Genomic DNA, 16,775 nt, shown 5'->3' with positions numbered 1-16,775 from the left:
AAAAATTTTTTTTTGTTGTTTTTTTCTAACTCACACTCCAGAGGGAGCAACACTGAATAATTTCTGGCCCTGACTTCCCAGCTGTCCTGGGGCAGACAGATCTGTTTGAGAGTCATACTTAAAGCCCATTGGAACATCCAGTTTGGGTGTTTTCCTGCTAGATCTGCCCCACTGCAGAGGATCTTCTGGGATCTTCTCTGACTTGAGTTCTGATTCTATGGCGTCAAGTCTCAACACACCTGTCCTGATTATAGAATTAATACTGTCAAGTACCACTTGTTCAGCACATGCTATGTATCAGGCCTGTGCTAAGTATTTTTACATACAGTGCTTGCTCATTGTAGACAATATGAAAAACAGAATAAAGAAGCAGGGGGAAAAGACATAATATTACATTACTGAATATTGACATAAAAATTTTTCAGCAAAATGGCCTTCATTGAATAGGGACTCTGTCCCTTTGTGCCCCCTGACTTCTTTCTTATCTTCTAATTTGATACTGCAGTGGATCTTGTTTTTATTGAAACTCATTGAGTCAAAGCTGGGGTTAGCAAATTTGTTCATCAGTGCCTCTTAACTGTTTTTGTGACGTGTGCCCTTTTGAGGTTTGCCAGAAGGTACAATCCTGTGCTCAGGAAAGTTTGCATCATTTCAGAAGGTTCGTGGGTTCCCCGAAGCCCTTCCTTAGACCCACATGTTGTCTGCAGACCCCCAAATTAAGAGCTCCTGTTGTACAGATTCAGCGTACTCTGAGAATTCTTTATGTTGTGTAATCTGTTCATGGCCCTCTGGAAATCTGTAACTGGCCAGGTCATTTGGGTGTAAATGATAGAGTAGAGAGAGACACCCCAAAGGCACCCCTGTTTCTTCTCGGTTTATGTAGGACTCGTAATAACGCGTGTGCCTCTCCTTTCAGGGCGCAGGCCGGGGAGCTGTGGGTCAAGAATGAGAAGGTCATGTGTGGTTATATAAGCGAAGATACCAGGGTAAGGGTGATAAAGTGCTTTTTTCGGTTTGTTTCCCTGTGGTATTATGTCTATAAGTTGTGAAATCAAACAACAAAACAGAAACCAGCAAAAACTTGATCTCATGATCAAGCTGGTGACCAGCTACTATCTGCTCAGCTGGATAATATTGTAATATAGTTGGGGACTCCTGAAATTCTAGTGTTTTACAGTTGGATCTCTCCAGTTTGGGGTTGATCTTCATTTTCTTCTGTTTAATATCAGATGTAGAGATGGAACATCTAGCTCGCAGGTTTCTGTGCCCACTAATACATAGCGAAAGTTAAATTCAGTAAAAGATTGTGTTGGTAAACACGAAGAAAGACCTTTGCCAAGGAATCTCCTCCTGTGACTCTGTTCCAGTCGGAAAAATCCAAACTGAACAGCTGTGAACGTTACCCACGCTGGTGAAAGCACCTGTCTGCTCTTCCGTGTTCCTATCCCCCAGCCTCCCTTTGGTTCTCAACCCAGGGGTGATCCTGCCTCCCCAGGGGTCTTTTGACAAAGTCTGGAGACATCTTTGGTCGTCACAACTGGGGTTATGTGGAGGATGCTGCTGAACGCACTACGGTATAAAGGACAGCCCTCCAGAACAAAGGGTCACCTGGGCCCCAAGGGCAGTAACATTGTGGGGAACTGTCCTGTGCATTGTGGGGTGTTCAGCATCCCTGGCTTCTACCCACTAAGTGCTAGTAGCGCCCATCCCCACCCCCTGCAAGTCATAACCACCAGAAATGTCGCCAGACATTACCAGATGTCCCCTGGGCAAGCAAAATAGTTGAGAACTTGGGGCCATTTTTAGAGGTAACCACTATCTGAATTTTATTTTTGTAATTCCCTTGTTTACATAGTGATAATACATATGTATTTTACCCTACACAGTATATTATTTGTTTTGCTCACGTTTAAGTTTTATTAAAGTGGATTAAAATGTATTCTCTTCCCCCACTTTAGCTATCTCATTTGTACTCACTATATTTTTCATCATTGATTAGGAGTGTATTTGTTGGGTCATAGGTTCTACTCTGTAAGGTAATGCCAAATTATTTTTCAAACTCTTTGGACCATTTTAAACTCCTAGTAGCCATACATAAAATCTTATTTTTCACTTTTTCCAACACCAGGTCTTAGATTTTGAAAGTTTTTGCCACTCTACTGGGCATACATTGGTATTTTACAGTGATCTTTCCCCCAGTTTTCTGGGAATTGACTCTTAAGTATGGCTTATAAACACCATGATAATTTGGCACATGCTTACCCACTGAGCGGCTTGTGGGATCTTAGTCCCCTGACCAGGGATTGAACCCCAGTGACAGCGCCAAGTCCTAGCCACTGGACCGCCAGGGAATTCCCCATTGAAGGATTTTAAGTGGGGGAATGATACCTGAATTACGCTTTTAAGAGATCACTTATTCATTCAGTTGGATTTTGTTGAACAAAACTCCCAAAGTGGGCTTCCCTGGTGGCGCAGTGGTTAAAGAATCCTCCTGCCAATGCAGGGGACACGGGTTTGAGCCCTGGTCCGGGAAGATCCCACGTGCTGCGAAGCAACTAAGCCCGTGTGCCACAAGTACTGAGCCTGCACTCTGGAGCCCGCAAGCCACAACTACTAAGCCCGCGCTCTGCAACAAGAAAAGCCACCGCAATGAGAAGCCCGAGCACCGCAACGAAGAGTAGCCCTCACTCGCCACAACTAGAGGAAGCCCGCATGCAGCAACGAAGACCCAATGCAGCCAAAAATAAATAAATTTATTTAAAAAAATAATACTGTATAAAAAAAAATAAACTCCCAGAGTTACAGTGGCAAATTGATACTTAAAGGTCAGCTTTATTCTCTCATATAAAAGAAGTCCATGGGTAGGCAAATTATGGCTGGTGTGACAGCGTCACAGTTACTGGTGGTCTAAGGCCCCTTCTGCCTTCCTTTTCTGCCTATCTCAGGATTGGGCTTCCGTGGTCTGGCTGGAGCTGCTGTGACCACATCCATATGCCAGGCAGAGGAGGGAAGAAGGGAAGAAAGACAACAACGGGGCACGCTCCAGCCGAGTCAGCTTCCTTTCAGGACACACTTCCATTTATACCTTACTGACCAGGGTTGAGTCATGTGGAACTGCTCAGCATGCCTGGAGGTCTGGTCTCTTGGCGGGTCCCTTGCCTCCCAGAATAGAATCAGCTTCCTCTGACTTAGAAAGGAAGGATGTTGGCTAGGCGTCCACAGTACCCGCTGCAGCCCCTCTGGCTCTGGAGCAGAGAGTTGATTGTCGGGGCAAGAGTGGAAGCAGAGAGATGAGTTAGGAAGTTAGAAGGTGGTGGCATGGGCTAGGCTGGGCACTGGAGCAGGGGAGAGATGGGCAGATTGGTGAAACATTCTGGGGTCGAGTCCACAGAACTTGCTAATGTGTTGGGTGTGAAGAGTGAAGAAAGGAATAATTGAGCAGCTGGTGGAGAGATGGCGGTGCCATTTATCATATGGAGAAGGCCAGGGAGGAGTCGTTCAGGGGAACTTCAGTTTGTGAGATGTCTGGACAGCCGAGTGGAAAAACCAGGGGAGGCAGTTGAGTCTGGAGCTAATCTGTCACTTCCCCCATGTAGCCCCCCACCCCATCCAGCCACGGGAACCGCTCACCATCCCTCCAACATGGCAGCGTGCTCTCTTGCCTCCGTGTCTTTTTGTGTGCTGCTCTCTCCTGCCTGCGGTGCTTGCTCCTCGCCTTCCCCCTTTCCCAAGCCTCTCATCCATCCCTCAGCACTAGTCTCAGGCTTCCCTGCTCCTGGAAAGCCTCCCTGGATGCACCAGGCTGGAAGTGCCCCCGTGGCACCTGGGACATATATCTATATCAGCACTTGTCACACTCCGGTGAATGCGTTTCTTACCTGCCTTGCCACCAGACTGCAAGCGCTTTGAGGGCAAGGACTGTGTCTTTTACCTTTATATCCCAAAGTTGTCTGGCATACCTCCTGGCACTTAATGTCCCAAGGCTCTTTTACTTGAGCTAATCTTTATAATCAGTTCAATTACCTGGCACACAAAAGATTCGAAGGAGCAAATGTAAAAGGAAAGGGAGTATTGATGCCTGCAACTTACACATTTTATACATTTTGCTTTCCCACCAAAGCTCTTTAAAGTCTGCTGGAGGAGGGAAGGGCTGGGTAAAGAAAGGGCTTTGTGGTAAAGCACACAGGCCAGGGAAACCACTAGGGCTTTTCCTGGAGGCATTCTGGGTATGGAGAGGGGTACGATGTGGATTAGTTATTAGATCAACAACTCATCAACTGGTGCATCTTAGCCCAAGTTCTCCTTCTGTAACGAGGTCTCATCGACTTTCCCAGTAGATTCGCTGCCCCTTCTCCAACGTTTCTTGTGGGAAGCTTCAAGGAATGTTTGTATATAGTTGCAGTGTTTTGCATGTCTTTATCCTCTGCCATGAGCTCCTAGAGGGTAGGGACAGAATCTTCCCCTCATGGCCTGTGATGCCAGGGATGGAGCTTGCTTTTAGAAGTTCCATGTCTCACAATTAAGAGAAATCTTCCAGCATTGCTTTTTTTTTTTTTTTGTAAAAAACATACAATTTAGCTTTTTTTTTTTTTTTTTTTCCCTGGGCTGCGCTACGCAGCTTACAGCATCTTAGTTCCCTGACCAGGGATTGAACCCGGGCCGCAGCAGTGAAAGCACCTTGTCCTAACCACTGAACTGCCAGGGAAGTCCTAAAATATAGCATCTTATCCATTTTTAAATATACAGTTCAGCAGTTTTAAGTATATTTACATCATTGTGAAACAGATCTGCAGAACTTTTTCATTTTGCAGAACTGAAATTCTATCCATCATTGCTTTTTAATGCAATTATGTCTTTGTTTCTTTCAGGTGGTATTCCGTTCTACGTCAGCTATGGTTTACATATTTATTCAGATGAGCTGTGAAATGTGGGATTTTGATATTTATGGTACTGTTCCTAAGTGCGGGTCATAACTGCTAATGGGGAGAAGTTTCTGGTTTCCCCCAAGTTGGTATCATTTACAGCAATCTCTTAGCATTCTCTGAAGATATGTCCTGAGATCTTAACAAATCGTCAAATGCTAAAATAGATAAATATGTTATATATCTAGTGAATTGCATGAAATGTAGTAAAGCATTAATGAAAAATCTGAATTCTCAGATCTTCAATTATTCTATAAGCATAGATCAAAAGTCATAGAAGGAGTGACTCTATGGCCAGGAACCAACACCTTCTTTGATATCTTTCATCTTATGTCCTATCACTCACAGAAATCACCAAGTTTGTCTCATTTTATTAGAATTACTACACAATAAGTGGAGTACAATAAAGCTGCTATGAGGTGTGGACACTGTGCCTGACACACCAGCCTCATGGTGCATGCAGTTCTAATTTGTGTTTAGCAAAATTACAAATTAATTTTTGATGTAGGGCATCATGGATGCTCAAGAACAGCAGAAACTGCAAGTGGTAATTTAGTGAAGGCCCAGGGGCTACCAGATCACCTTCAAACAAACTGGAAGCGTCACTGTGAGAATAATTATATTTAAAAGTTAGACGGTTCTCTCATTTTGAAGATACACTGTCTTTTTCAATCATCAAAGCTTTTCAATCTTGTATTTTACCTTGAAGCTATGACCTCTTACTGAGTGAGGTAAATATTAAATTTGGCTCCATAGAACGTCTAGGTTGAAAATGCTTTTAGGATGTAGCAGTACCACCTTCTCTTTGACTAGTCCTATTCCTGTTAATTTACTGAGAGAAGAAAATGTAAGCAAGAAATAAAGATAATTCCCACCTTCTTTCTATTGTTTCTTTTCAGGGGATCTGTATTTTGAGAAAGCTGTGAATGGTTTCCTTGCTGATCTCTTTACCAAATGGAAGGTACGTTTCTTCTCATGCACTAAATCTCATTGCATAAACATTATTCAATTCAGATTTTAAAAACTTACTCTTTCTATTAAGCTGAATTTAATTGAGGTACCTTAGCTAAAGTCTAAATTGATAAGACTCTAGATTTAAATTACCTTCATCACCTCAACATGTTCAAGTATATTTATGAAGAACATACAGCTAACATCATACTCAATGGTGAAAGACTGAAAATGTTCCACCTTAAGAATATCAGGAACAAGATAAGGATGTTTGCTTTCACCACTGGTATTCATCCTTTTACTGAAAATTCTAGCCAAAGCAAGTAGGAAAGAAAAAAGGAAGAAAAAACAAAGAAAGAAAGGAAGGAAGGGAGGGAGGGAGGGAGGGAGGAAGGAGGGAAAGAGGAAAGAAGGAAAGGAGGAAAGGAAGAAAGAAAAGAGAAAAGAAATAGCATCCACATTGATTGGAAGAGCAAAAGCAAAACTATCTTTCTTCACAGATGACATCCTGTATGTAGAAAACCCCCAAATATCCATAAAAAAGCAAAAACAAAAACTATTAGAGCTAATAAATTCAGCAGAGTTGCAGGATACAAAATCAACACATAAGATCATTTGTGTTTCATCAGCAGTGAACAATCTGATCAGGAAATTAAAACAAGGAATAAAAAATTTTAAAGGGAATTAAATTAAAAAACAATTCCATTTACAAGAACATCAGAGAGAATAAAATACTTTGGAATAATTTACCCAAGGAAGGGCAAGGTTTATGCACTAAAATCTATAAAACATTGCTGAAAGAAATGAATGAAGACCTAAATAAATGAAAAACAACTCGTGTTCATGGATTAGAAGACTTAATATTGTTAAAATATTCTAAAATTTATGTGGAATTGCAAGGGATCCCGAAGAGCCAAAACAATCTTGAAAAAGAAGAAGAAAGTTGGAGGACTCTCACTTTCTAATTTCAAAGCTTATTACAAAGCCAAAGTAGTCAAAACAGTGTGGTACTGGCATAAAGGTAGCTATGTAAATCAATGGGATAGAATTGAGAGTACAAAAATCAACCCATACATCTATGGTCAGTTGATTTTAGATGAGAATGTGCAGTCCACTCAATGAGGGAAATAATAGCTTCTTCCACAAATGGATTCAAGACAATTGAATATCCATATGCCAAAGAATGAATTTTGAATCTTACCTCACATGATATACAAAAATTAACTCAAAATGAATCAGAGACCTAAGTATAAGAGCACGTACTAGGTATTGTGGGAAGTGTTTTACCCTCCTTATCTCACTTCATCCTCTTGTCACTCTTACACAGGTAGGGAAAGTACAGCTGAAAGAGGTTAGGTAACTTGCCTGTGATCGATAGCCCGAAAAAGCAGAGCGAGGATTCTAATCCAGTTCCATCCATTCATCCAGTGCTCACCTGAGGTCGTAACTCCTGGGCCGTCCTGTTTGTTTCTGTAATCCTGAGTCACGTCACCACTGTTGTATGTTACCTCCTCCATTAAACATGAGTTGAGAGGCTCTCATGCCCACCCCAGCCCACTGTCAGGCACTTTTCCTGTGTAAAACTTACACCAAAATCAGATGAGTTTGGAGCTGTGTTTGGAGCACTAGGCGTCCAATAAATTAGTTGGTGGCTAGTGAAGGTCTGCTCTTGGTACTGTGGCATGTATTTAGGAATTTCTGTCTACTTGAGAGATATCGGTGGAAGAATATAAGGTGACATGTTATGTTCATTATGTTGTCTTATACGGTGAATGCTGAATTGTGTGGTTAGTAAGTTCAGTTCGAGATGGGGTTGGTCAGTATGGGCTGTTGTCTTCAAAGACCCAGGAGGAACTGAAACTGAGCTTTCTGGCTCACTGGTGCAAGCCAAATTTCATGCCATCTATAAACACCCTACTTGTAGAATGTTGAACTCCACACTGCATGGAAATGTGTATTCTCACTTGTCCCCATCGCGGTCCAAAGGTAATTACCTTGGTTTCAACCCGTGCATCTTGAGCAGCACCCAGTCCTCGTCCTATGGCCCTGGCAGTAGGTGGGAGTGTCTGGTGCTTACATCCACCACCATGGGTTCCATTCTTCCCTAAACCACAGTCCTGAAGAAATTAAAAAACACCATGAAGCAGGTACAAATACCATGATCCTCTGACAATGGGCTGATCTATTTTATGCCAAATCAAGAGCTGGGAGACAGCACCCCCAACTTATTGGTGATTTGCAGGGTTTTGTTTGTTTGTTTGTTTTAATGGCCGTGCTGTGCGACATTCAGGATCTTAGTTCCCTGACCAGGGATGGAACCCACGCCCCCAGCAGTGGAAGCATGGAGTCTTAACCACTGGACCGCCAGGGAAGTCCCATGATTTGCAGTTTTCAAAACACTTTCCACATTCCTAGGACTTTAGATAACTTGCCCAAGGTCATGTAGTGGTAGTTTCAGAGGCAGGAGTCAGTCCCAGCCTTCTGACTCTGGCAGAGCTGTGTCTACTGCATTACGCAGCCTATAATTACATGATGCTACCCAATGCCTGAGCCCCCAAGCCTCCCAGAATTGAAGTAAATGGAATAAACTTGAGTCCTCTTTTTCTCTACTCATCCCTAGGAGAAGAACTGTAGTCATGAAGTGACAGTGGTCCTATTTTCTAGGACTTTCTATGATGCAAAATCTCTTGGTGCGTAAGTCTCCTACAGTTATTTTTTTGTTAAGCTTTCCACACGCCCATCCCAATTCATTCCTTATCATTTTCTTTCCTTTGGCACTGCTCCATCTGTCCCATCTTTTCTGTTAGAGGGTAGGGTAGAGTGGAAAATGACACAGTCCATTAGCAGATTCAAGGAGTCTGTGGGCTGTGATTCATCTTAAAACCAACTTAACAGATACATAATTATCTTTGTGTGTGTGTGTGTGTGTGTGTGTGTGTGTGAGATGCAACTCTTCAACCCAGAAGGGGGAAGCGGAGAAACTGAATTTCTCTTTTTAATCTGATCTGTATATGTTGTTTTCTCTATTTCAGATGAATTTCCTGAAATAAACCGAGCCTCAATTAGGCAGGATCACAAGGGGCGATTCTATGAAGACTTCTATAAGTATGTTTGGGTTGCTTTTGCCTTTTGGTTGTTTCTTCCCTAACTTAGAAAAAAAAAAAATTAACCTTTTTACTTTGGAATAATTTTAGGTTTACAGAGAAGTAGCAAAGATAGTACAGAGAGTTCCCATATACCCTTCACCCAGTTTCCTCTGTGAATATTTCCTAACCAAGGTACATCTATCAAAACTACGAGATGAGGACTGGTACATTGCTATGAACTAAATATCAGACTTTTCTCAGATTCATCAGTGTTTCCGCTTATGTACCTTTTTTTTCCAGGATCCAATGCAGGATACCACATTGCAATTAGACTTTCCAAACTTTTTATTGTGAAAAGTTTCAAACTCACAGAAAAGAATAATGAATTAATATAATGAACCCATATACCCAATTCCTGGATTAAACAGTTATTATCATGCCATATTTGTTTCATTTTTTTAAAAAAATTATTTATTTATTTTTGGCTACATTGGGTCTTCGTTGCTGTGCGTGGGCTCTCTCTAATTGCAGAGAGCGGAGGCTACTCTTCGTTGCAGTGCACGGGCTTCTCATTGCAGTGGCTTCTCTTGTTGTGGAGCACAGGCTCTAGGAGCGCTGGCTTCAGTAGTTGCAGCACACAGGCTCAGTAGTTGTGGCTCGCAGGCTCCAGAGCGCAGGCTCAGTAGTCGTGGCACACGGGCTTAGATGCTCTGTGGCATGTGGGATCTTCCCGGACCAGGGCTCGAGCCCGTGTCCCCTGCATTGGCAGGCAGATTCTTAACCACTGCGCCACCAGGGAAGCCCCGCTTCATTTGTTTTTTGGCTACATTTTACTTAAGAGCAAACTATAGATATTAAAACATTTTGTTCCTAAAGAATAAGGGCAACCATGGACTTTCAGTGATTATGGTGTGTCACTGTAGGTTTATTAATTTCAACAAATGTACCACTCTGGTGAGGAATGTTGATAATTGGGTGAGGGGGGCATGAAACATGTGTTAAGGGAGGGAGTATATGGGAAATCTCTGTACCTTCCTCTCAATTTTGCTGTGAAATTAAAACTGCTCTAAAAAAAGTATGAATAAAAAAAAAAGCAGAAAACACTCAGGGATGCATAACTGTGTATCTGTCTCTCACAGTGACGTATAATTTTAAAAATTAGAAAAAAATTAAATATCAAACAATAAAGAATTAAATTATGGTAGAATTTCAGACTGACAAAATATTATACAGCCATCCCATTAAAAATGATGTAATCCTCTGATAATTGTTGGATATGAGTGGTAGGTACATGGAGGCTCACAGTGCTATTTTCTCTACCAAAGTATATTTGATTTTATTAAAAACAAAAACAAATTTAAAAAGAGGAACGTCCAATTTTAAAACAGGCTAAACTGAAAAGGGTCTGGAGAGACACATATCATAGTGTTAAAAGTACTTCCCTTTGGATTGCAAAGTCAGACCAGGGGTAAGACCCAAAACAAACAAGATGAAAAAATGGGCTTCTTGGTGGTGTATATTCACTGCGTTTGGACAAATGAATAATGACAGGTCTCCATCGTTATAGTATCTTACAGAGTATTTCCACTGCCCTAAGAATCCTCTGTTCTCCACTTACTCATTCCTTCCTCCACCCGCAACCCCTGGAACTATTGATCTTTTTACAGTCTCCATAATTTTGCCTTTTCCAGAGTGTTATATGGTTGGAATCATATAATATGTAATTTTTTCCTATTGGCTTCTTTCACTTAGTAGTATGCATTTAAGGTTCCTTCATGTCTTTTCATGGCTCGATAGCTCATTTCTCTTTAGCGTTCAATAATGGACCTTTGTCTGGCTGTACTATCCACCCCTTGAAGGAGTCTTGGTTGCTTCCAAATTTTGGCAGTTATAAATAAAGCTTCTGTAAACATCCATGTGCACGTTTTTGTGTAGACATAAGTTTTCACCTCATTTGCATAAATAACAAGGAGCACAATTGCTGGATTATATGATAAGAATTCTGTAAGAATCCACCAAACTGTCTTCCAAAATGGCTGCACCGTTTTGCATTCCCACCAGCAATGGATGAAAGTTCCTGTTGCTCCACATCCTTGTCAGCATTTGGTGTTGTCAGTGTTCTGGATTTTGGCCTTTCTAATAGGTATATAGTGTTGTCTCATTGTTGTTTTAATTTGTATTTCCCTGATGGCGTATGAGGTGGAGCATCATTTCATCTGCTTATTTGCCATCCGTCTATCTTCTTTGGAGCGGTGTCTGTTCAGGTCTGTTGCCCACTTTTTTTTTTTTTTTGCGGTATGTGGGCCTCTCACTGTTGTGGCCTCTCCTGTTGCGGAGCATGGGCTCTGGACGCACAGGCCCAGTGGCCATGGCTCACAGGCCCAGCCGCTCCGGGGCATGAACCCGTGTCCCCTGCATCGGCAGGCGGACTCTCAACCACTGCGCCACCAGGGAAACCCTGTTGCCCACTTTTTAATTGTATTGTTTGTTTTCTTATTGTAAAGTTTTAAGGGTCCATTGTATATTTTGGATGATAGTCATTTATTCAGATGTGTCTTTTGCAAGTCTTTTCTCCCAGTCTGCGGCTTGTCTTCTCATTCTCTTGACACTGTCTTTTTTGCAGAGCAGAAATTTCTTAATTTTAATGAAGTCCAGCTTATCAATTTTTCTTTCATGGATTGTGCCTTTGGTATTGAATCTAAAAAGTCATCACCATACCCAGGGTCATCTAGGTTTTCTCCTGTGTTATCTTCCAGAGTCTTATAGTTTTATGTTTTGTATTTAGGTCTGTGATCCATTTTGAGTTAATTTTTATGCAGGCTGTAAGGTCTGTGTCTAGATTTTTTTTTTTGTAGAGAGTATGTTAAATATCAGCTCAGTAGAGTTATTTATAAAGCACCTTTTTAGTGTTTGTGGTCCACTGTACTAGTGCTTCTAAAACCACTGTGTACAAATGAATCACTGGGAATTTGTTAAAATGTAGGTTCTGATTCAGTAAGTTCTGGGATGGATCCTGAGAGTTTGATGATCCCAATGCTGTTGATTGGTAGACTACAAGTAGATTTTTTTCTTTCTTCCCCTTTCTTTTTTTCTTTCTTCCTTCCTGCCTTCCTTGTTCCTTCCTTCCTTCCTTCCTTTTTTTTTTTTTTTTTAAATGTGGACGGCCAGTTGTTCCAGCACCAGTTGAAAAGAGACTATCTTTGCTCCATTGTATTGTCTTTCTCATTTGGCAAAGATCAGTTGACTATATTTGTGTGGGTCTATTTCTGGCTCCATTCTGTTCCATTGATCTATTTGTTCATTCACAATATCACATTGTCTTGATTACTGTAACTTCATATAAGTCTTGAAGTTGGATAGTGTCCGTCCTCCAACTTTGTTCTTCTTCAGTACTGTGTTGGCTATTCTGGATCCTGTGTGTTTCTTTAGGATAAATTCCTAACATTAAATGGAAATGTATCTTTCTCTTCTTCAATTTAAATTTTACTTATTTTTTGGAATACATTCACATGGTTCAAAATTTTAAAGGTTCAGAGGTATACAGTAAGCAGATTCCCACCCATCCTTTTCCACTGATCTAGTTCCCTGACCTAGATATGTTTATTGGCTGTCTGTGTAAAAACACATATATGGATGTTTTCATTTAAGGCTTTTCGTATATGCTACCTAATTGTAATGCAGTCTGTAAGAATGTTCATTTCCCTGCACAGCACTGGGCATTTATATAATCTCTAGGCAATTTTGAAATGTTTTTATATTTTTTGTTTTCAATTTTTAATTTTCACTCTCTTGATGTGATTACATTTCTTTGTTAACGTTTGTTAAAGACATTCGACTTTACTACATATTGCTATATGATAAATGACCCCAGCTCCAGGCGTCCCCTCTTCTCCTTTCCTTGAACCCAGTAAGGGACCCTATGTCCTGTGTATCATCACTGCTCGATACCTATTTTGTGATCGTGCTCCTTTCAGGGTGGTGGTGCAGAATGAGAGGAGAGAAGAGTGGACCTCCCTCCTCGTGACCATTAAAAAGCTCTTCATCCAGTATCCAGTGCTGGTGCGACTGGAACAGGCAGGTACTGCATTTATGTGCTGGAAGGTGCGGCAGGGGAGGAGGTGTCAGATGGAGGCTGGGGGACCAAGAGGTTCCTGCTTGCTTCCCTTCCAGTGTTGAGTATGGCTTCTGCTTCTGGCCGGGTTTCTATGTCAGGTTGGGTCCCGCTGGTCATTGCATGTGCAGTAAGTTCAGTCACGTCCCTTCTGCAGGGGGAGGGGCCTGTGGATCAAGGCACCTTCCACTTGTTTCTTTTTTTATATATAAATTTATTTATTTTATTTTTGGCTGCGTTGGGTCTTCGTTGCTGTGCTCGGGCTTTCTCTAGTTGAGGCGAGCAGGGGCTACTCTTCGTTGTGGTGTGCGGGCTTCTCATGGCGGAGGCTTCTCTTGTTGTGGAGCACGGGCTCTAGGTGCGTGAGCTTCAGAAGTTGTGGCGCATGGGCTCAATAGTTGTGACTCGTGGGCTCTAGAGTGCAGGCTCAGTAGTGTGGCGCACGGGCTTAGTTGATCCGCGGCATGTGGGATCTTCCTGGTCCAGGGATCGAACCTGTGTCCCCTGCACTGGCAGGCAGATTCTTAACCACTGCGCCACCAGAGAAATCCCCCCACTTGCTTCTTACGAGTCCATCTTTCATGAGATGTTGTTCCTTCTCTTGTGTCTTTTGCTTCAGAGGGCTTTCCTCAAGGAGACAATTCTACCTCAGCACAAGGAAACTACCTAGAGGCCATCAATCTATCATTCAATGGTGAGTAAGGGCGCCAGCCACAGTGAGCAGATGTCTTGCTGACCACATGGCTGTGACCTTCTTTTTACTAATGTGCAGAGACCCAGACCTAGCTGGTGATGCCCCCACGTACCTACCCCCCAGATTAACTGAAAGCAGTAACTTCTGTTTGGATGGTTTTAATGGCCACCATGTAGCTCTTGGGTTTTCTGTTGGGAATCAACTTCCTCTTCTCATCTGCTTCTCATGGTGATCCAAGAGTAAAGAGCTGGAGAAAGTCCTCCTTGGGCCCTTTGTTCCTAAAAACTGCGTTCTTATTATTTTCCACTCCATCCTTCAGTTGCTTCCAGGTAACTTTTTTTAATTTACTTTTTTTTTTTTTTTTAAATTACAGAAGGAGCCCATTGTTCCGAGAATTCAAATAATAGAGAAGTATATCAAGTACAATGAAAATCTCCCCCTTCCCTCCACTGTCAGACCCTTCCAAGAGGGACCATTGTTAACAGCGTGATATGATTTCTTCCAAACGTTTCTCCCTGCATTTATGTGTTAGCTGAGATACTTTGTTTGCAGATAACAGAAACCTACTGAATTCAAACAAAAAAGGAAGTTTACTCTAAGGATACAGGAGCTCTCGGGGCAGCCAGAAAAGGCTTGAACACCTTGTTGAGGAAGGTGGGAATGAGGGTGGCTCTGGGAACCGCAGCAGCAGGAATTCCTAGACACGAGTTCAGCTCCCAGTGACCCTGTCTCTGCTCTCTGGTTAGAATTCCACATTCCCAGCTCTGGTTAGGTGTCTGTCCATCACTGGCAACTGACAGAAGAGATGGTGTGTGGTCACTTCACTGTGTGTATTGCCTGCCCCTGTGTCTGTACTCAGATGCTAGGGATTCTAGAGCATGGGGTCTTTTATTAGTAAGCCTTTTTGTCACATTTGAATGGCACTAAATTTCCATAGTAAAAATCGCACAGCTCAGGAATAAGAATTAGGGAATTCCCTGGTGGTCCAGTGGTTAGGACTCTCTGCTCTCATTGCTGAGGGCACAAGTTCAATCCCTGGTCAGGGAACTGAGATTCTGCAAACAGCGTGTCATGGCACGGCCAAAAAAAAAACAAGAAATAAGAATTAACTTGCCAAGTTTAAAAAGTCATCACAAGATTCTGGTCAGCTCTCTCAAATATTGTCTTAAATCAATATTTGATTCTTCTAAGTTTCAATACAGATCCATTTATGGATGGTTTAAATTAGCGACATGAAATTTGGATATTTAAGGCTGCACAAGGCAAGTATTCAGCCTCGAAGAGGGGTATTAACAAAGGCAACAGGGACATAGACCTGTATTCAAGCAGTTCTTACTGTAGAAGGGGAAGGACAGAAGTGAATTTAGGCCGGAAGGTGACAACTACTCTAACAGAAACATGGACGAAATGGTCCGAGAGCATGGAGACGCTTGCCACTGCCTGGTTTCTGATAAGCTGTAGCATCTTCACAGGAGGACTTTTTACTTTGTTTCAAGTGTTTGACAAGCACTACATCAACCGCAACTTTGACCGAACTGGGCAGATGTCTGTGGTGATCACGCCCGGGGTGGGTGTGTTCGAAGTGGACCGGCTACTCATGATCCTGACCAAGCAGCGGATGATAGATAACGGTAATGCTTCCGGGGCGCTGCTGTGTTTATAGCCTGATTTACCCTTACCCATCGGGATCTGGGGACATGAGTAATGTCAGGTGACAAAAAAGAGTTCCATGGTCAGTTGGCTTGGGACATGCTGTGTCGTGCACAGTTCGGCACAGTTCCTAATTGCCAGTTTGAATATGTTAGTGTATCTTGTTTATCTCTAGAGGACATAACTGGCACTCTGACTTTCCCAAACATACTTGACGCTGGAGAACCCCTTTGGGGGATTGTTTCCAGGATCCAGCGTCCATCAGCCCATCCTGGGAAGCGCCATGGGATCATCCAGTCCTCCCTCTGTGATGTGCCGTGCGTCTCCGACTTGCACCCCCTCCCCCTATTTGATTTGTGTTCTAACAACAAGATGGAGTTGGGAACGTAAATCCCGGTGGCCAGTAAAGAAACTCTGTTGAATGATGTGGATTATTTTGCTTTTTACTGAGATGACAAGGTTCCCTTTCCTTTCGGGCCTTGAAACTGTAGTCATGGACGCCTGGCGGTCTGTTTGACAAATCACGATCTGCAAGGCCGTCAAAAGCTGTCAAGCACTGATTAGTGGCAGATGCGGTGGGACTTGGTAAAGAGGACACAGACAAAATGCACCTATTTACTTCTTAACCGCGTGGGCAGAGCTGGTGAGGAGAATAAGTCAGCTGTGCCTTGTACCCTGACCCACTTAAATCACACGGCTAATAGATTGGGATACGTATCTCTACACTGCCCGCCCCCCCCCACCAACTCTTTCTGTCTTTCCTTTTTTAGGAATCGGTGTGGACTTGGTGTGCATGGGGGAGCAGCCACTGCATGCTGTCCCGTTGTTCAAGGTGATTGATTTTGCAGTGCTCACTAAAGGCGAGGTTCCAGTGCAGGGTGATCTTGAGAATAGTTAGAATCAGAGAAGCTGGAACAGTTCCGGGCCCTACCTGCTTTCCAGCTGACCTGGGCCCTGCCTTTTTCCCTTTCAGCTGCACAATCGGAGCGGCCCTCGCGACTCTCGCCTGGGTGACGACTACAATATCCCTCACTGGATAAACCACAGGTGGGTGAGATCTGGATTCGCCGTAGAGGATCAGGGATTCCATTAGCTTCCTTGCCATTTTTTCCTTCAAACCTGTTAAGTTCTTACTACAAAATCTTTTGTGACGAGAATGTGGAAACCAAAGTTCTAACATTTGTTTAAAGCATCTCTATATGCAAAGCCATGGCTGTGACATAAGAACAGTCTATGGTGAAAAACATAAAAACAAGTTTGAAGGACTTATTTCCACAACTATTCCCAATTCCCCCTGTTCCCAACTCACACAGACCATAGTGGACCAGCACAGGGCCTGGGCCTCTCCATTTGTAGAAAAA

General features: G+C 42.7%; 1 protein-coding gene across 1 annotated transcript in view; it reads left to right on the top strand.

The window, feature by feature from the left end:
* DEPDC5 (DEP domain containing 5, GATOR1 subcomplex subunit) overlaps positions 1-16,775 on the top strand; it is a gene marked incomplete at its 3' end in the record, with an annotated part of 92,614 nt that overhangs the window by 11,190 nt on the left and 64,649 nt on the right. Inside the window, exons 8-17 of the mRNA XM_082853587.1 lie at positions 917-986; positions 4,869-4,947; positions 5,822-5,883; positions 8,494-8,563; positions 8,906-8,978; positions 12,934-13,037; positions 13,690-13,764; positions 15,261-15,395; positions 16,185-16,246; positions 16,388-16,461. Coding sequence (XP_082709713.1) covers positions 917-986; positions 4,869-4,947; positions 5,822-5,883; positions 8,494-8,563; positions 8,906-8,978; positions 12,934-13,037; positions 13,690-13,764; positions 15,261-15,395; positions 16,185-16,246; positions 16,388-16,461 — 804 coding nt within the window. The remainder of the gene's footprint in view (positions 1-916; positions 987-4,868; positions 4,948-5,821; positions 5,884-8,493; positions 8,564-8,905; positions 8,979-12,933; positions 13,038-13,689; positions 13,765-15,260; positions 15,396-16,184; positions 16,247-16,387; positions 16,462-16,775) is intronic.

Source organism: Leucopleurus acutus (genome assembly GCF_964270905.1).
Source record: "Leucopleurus acutus genome assembly, chromosome: 13".
Classification (NCBI taxonomy): Eukaryota; Metazoa; Chordata; class Mammalia; order Artiodactyla; family Delphinidae; genus Leucopleurus; species Leucopleurus acutus.
Note: the sequence above shows the minus strand (reverse complement) of the source record. Positions and strands in the feature narration are given on the sequence as shown.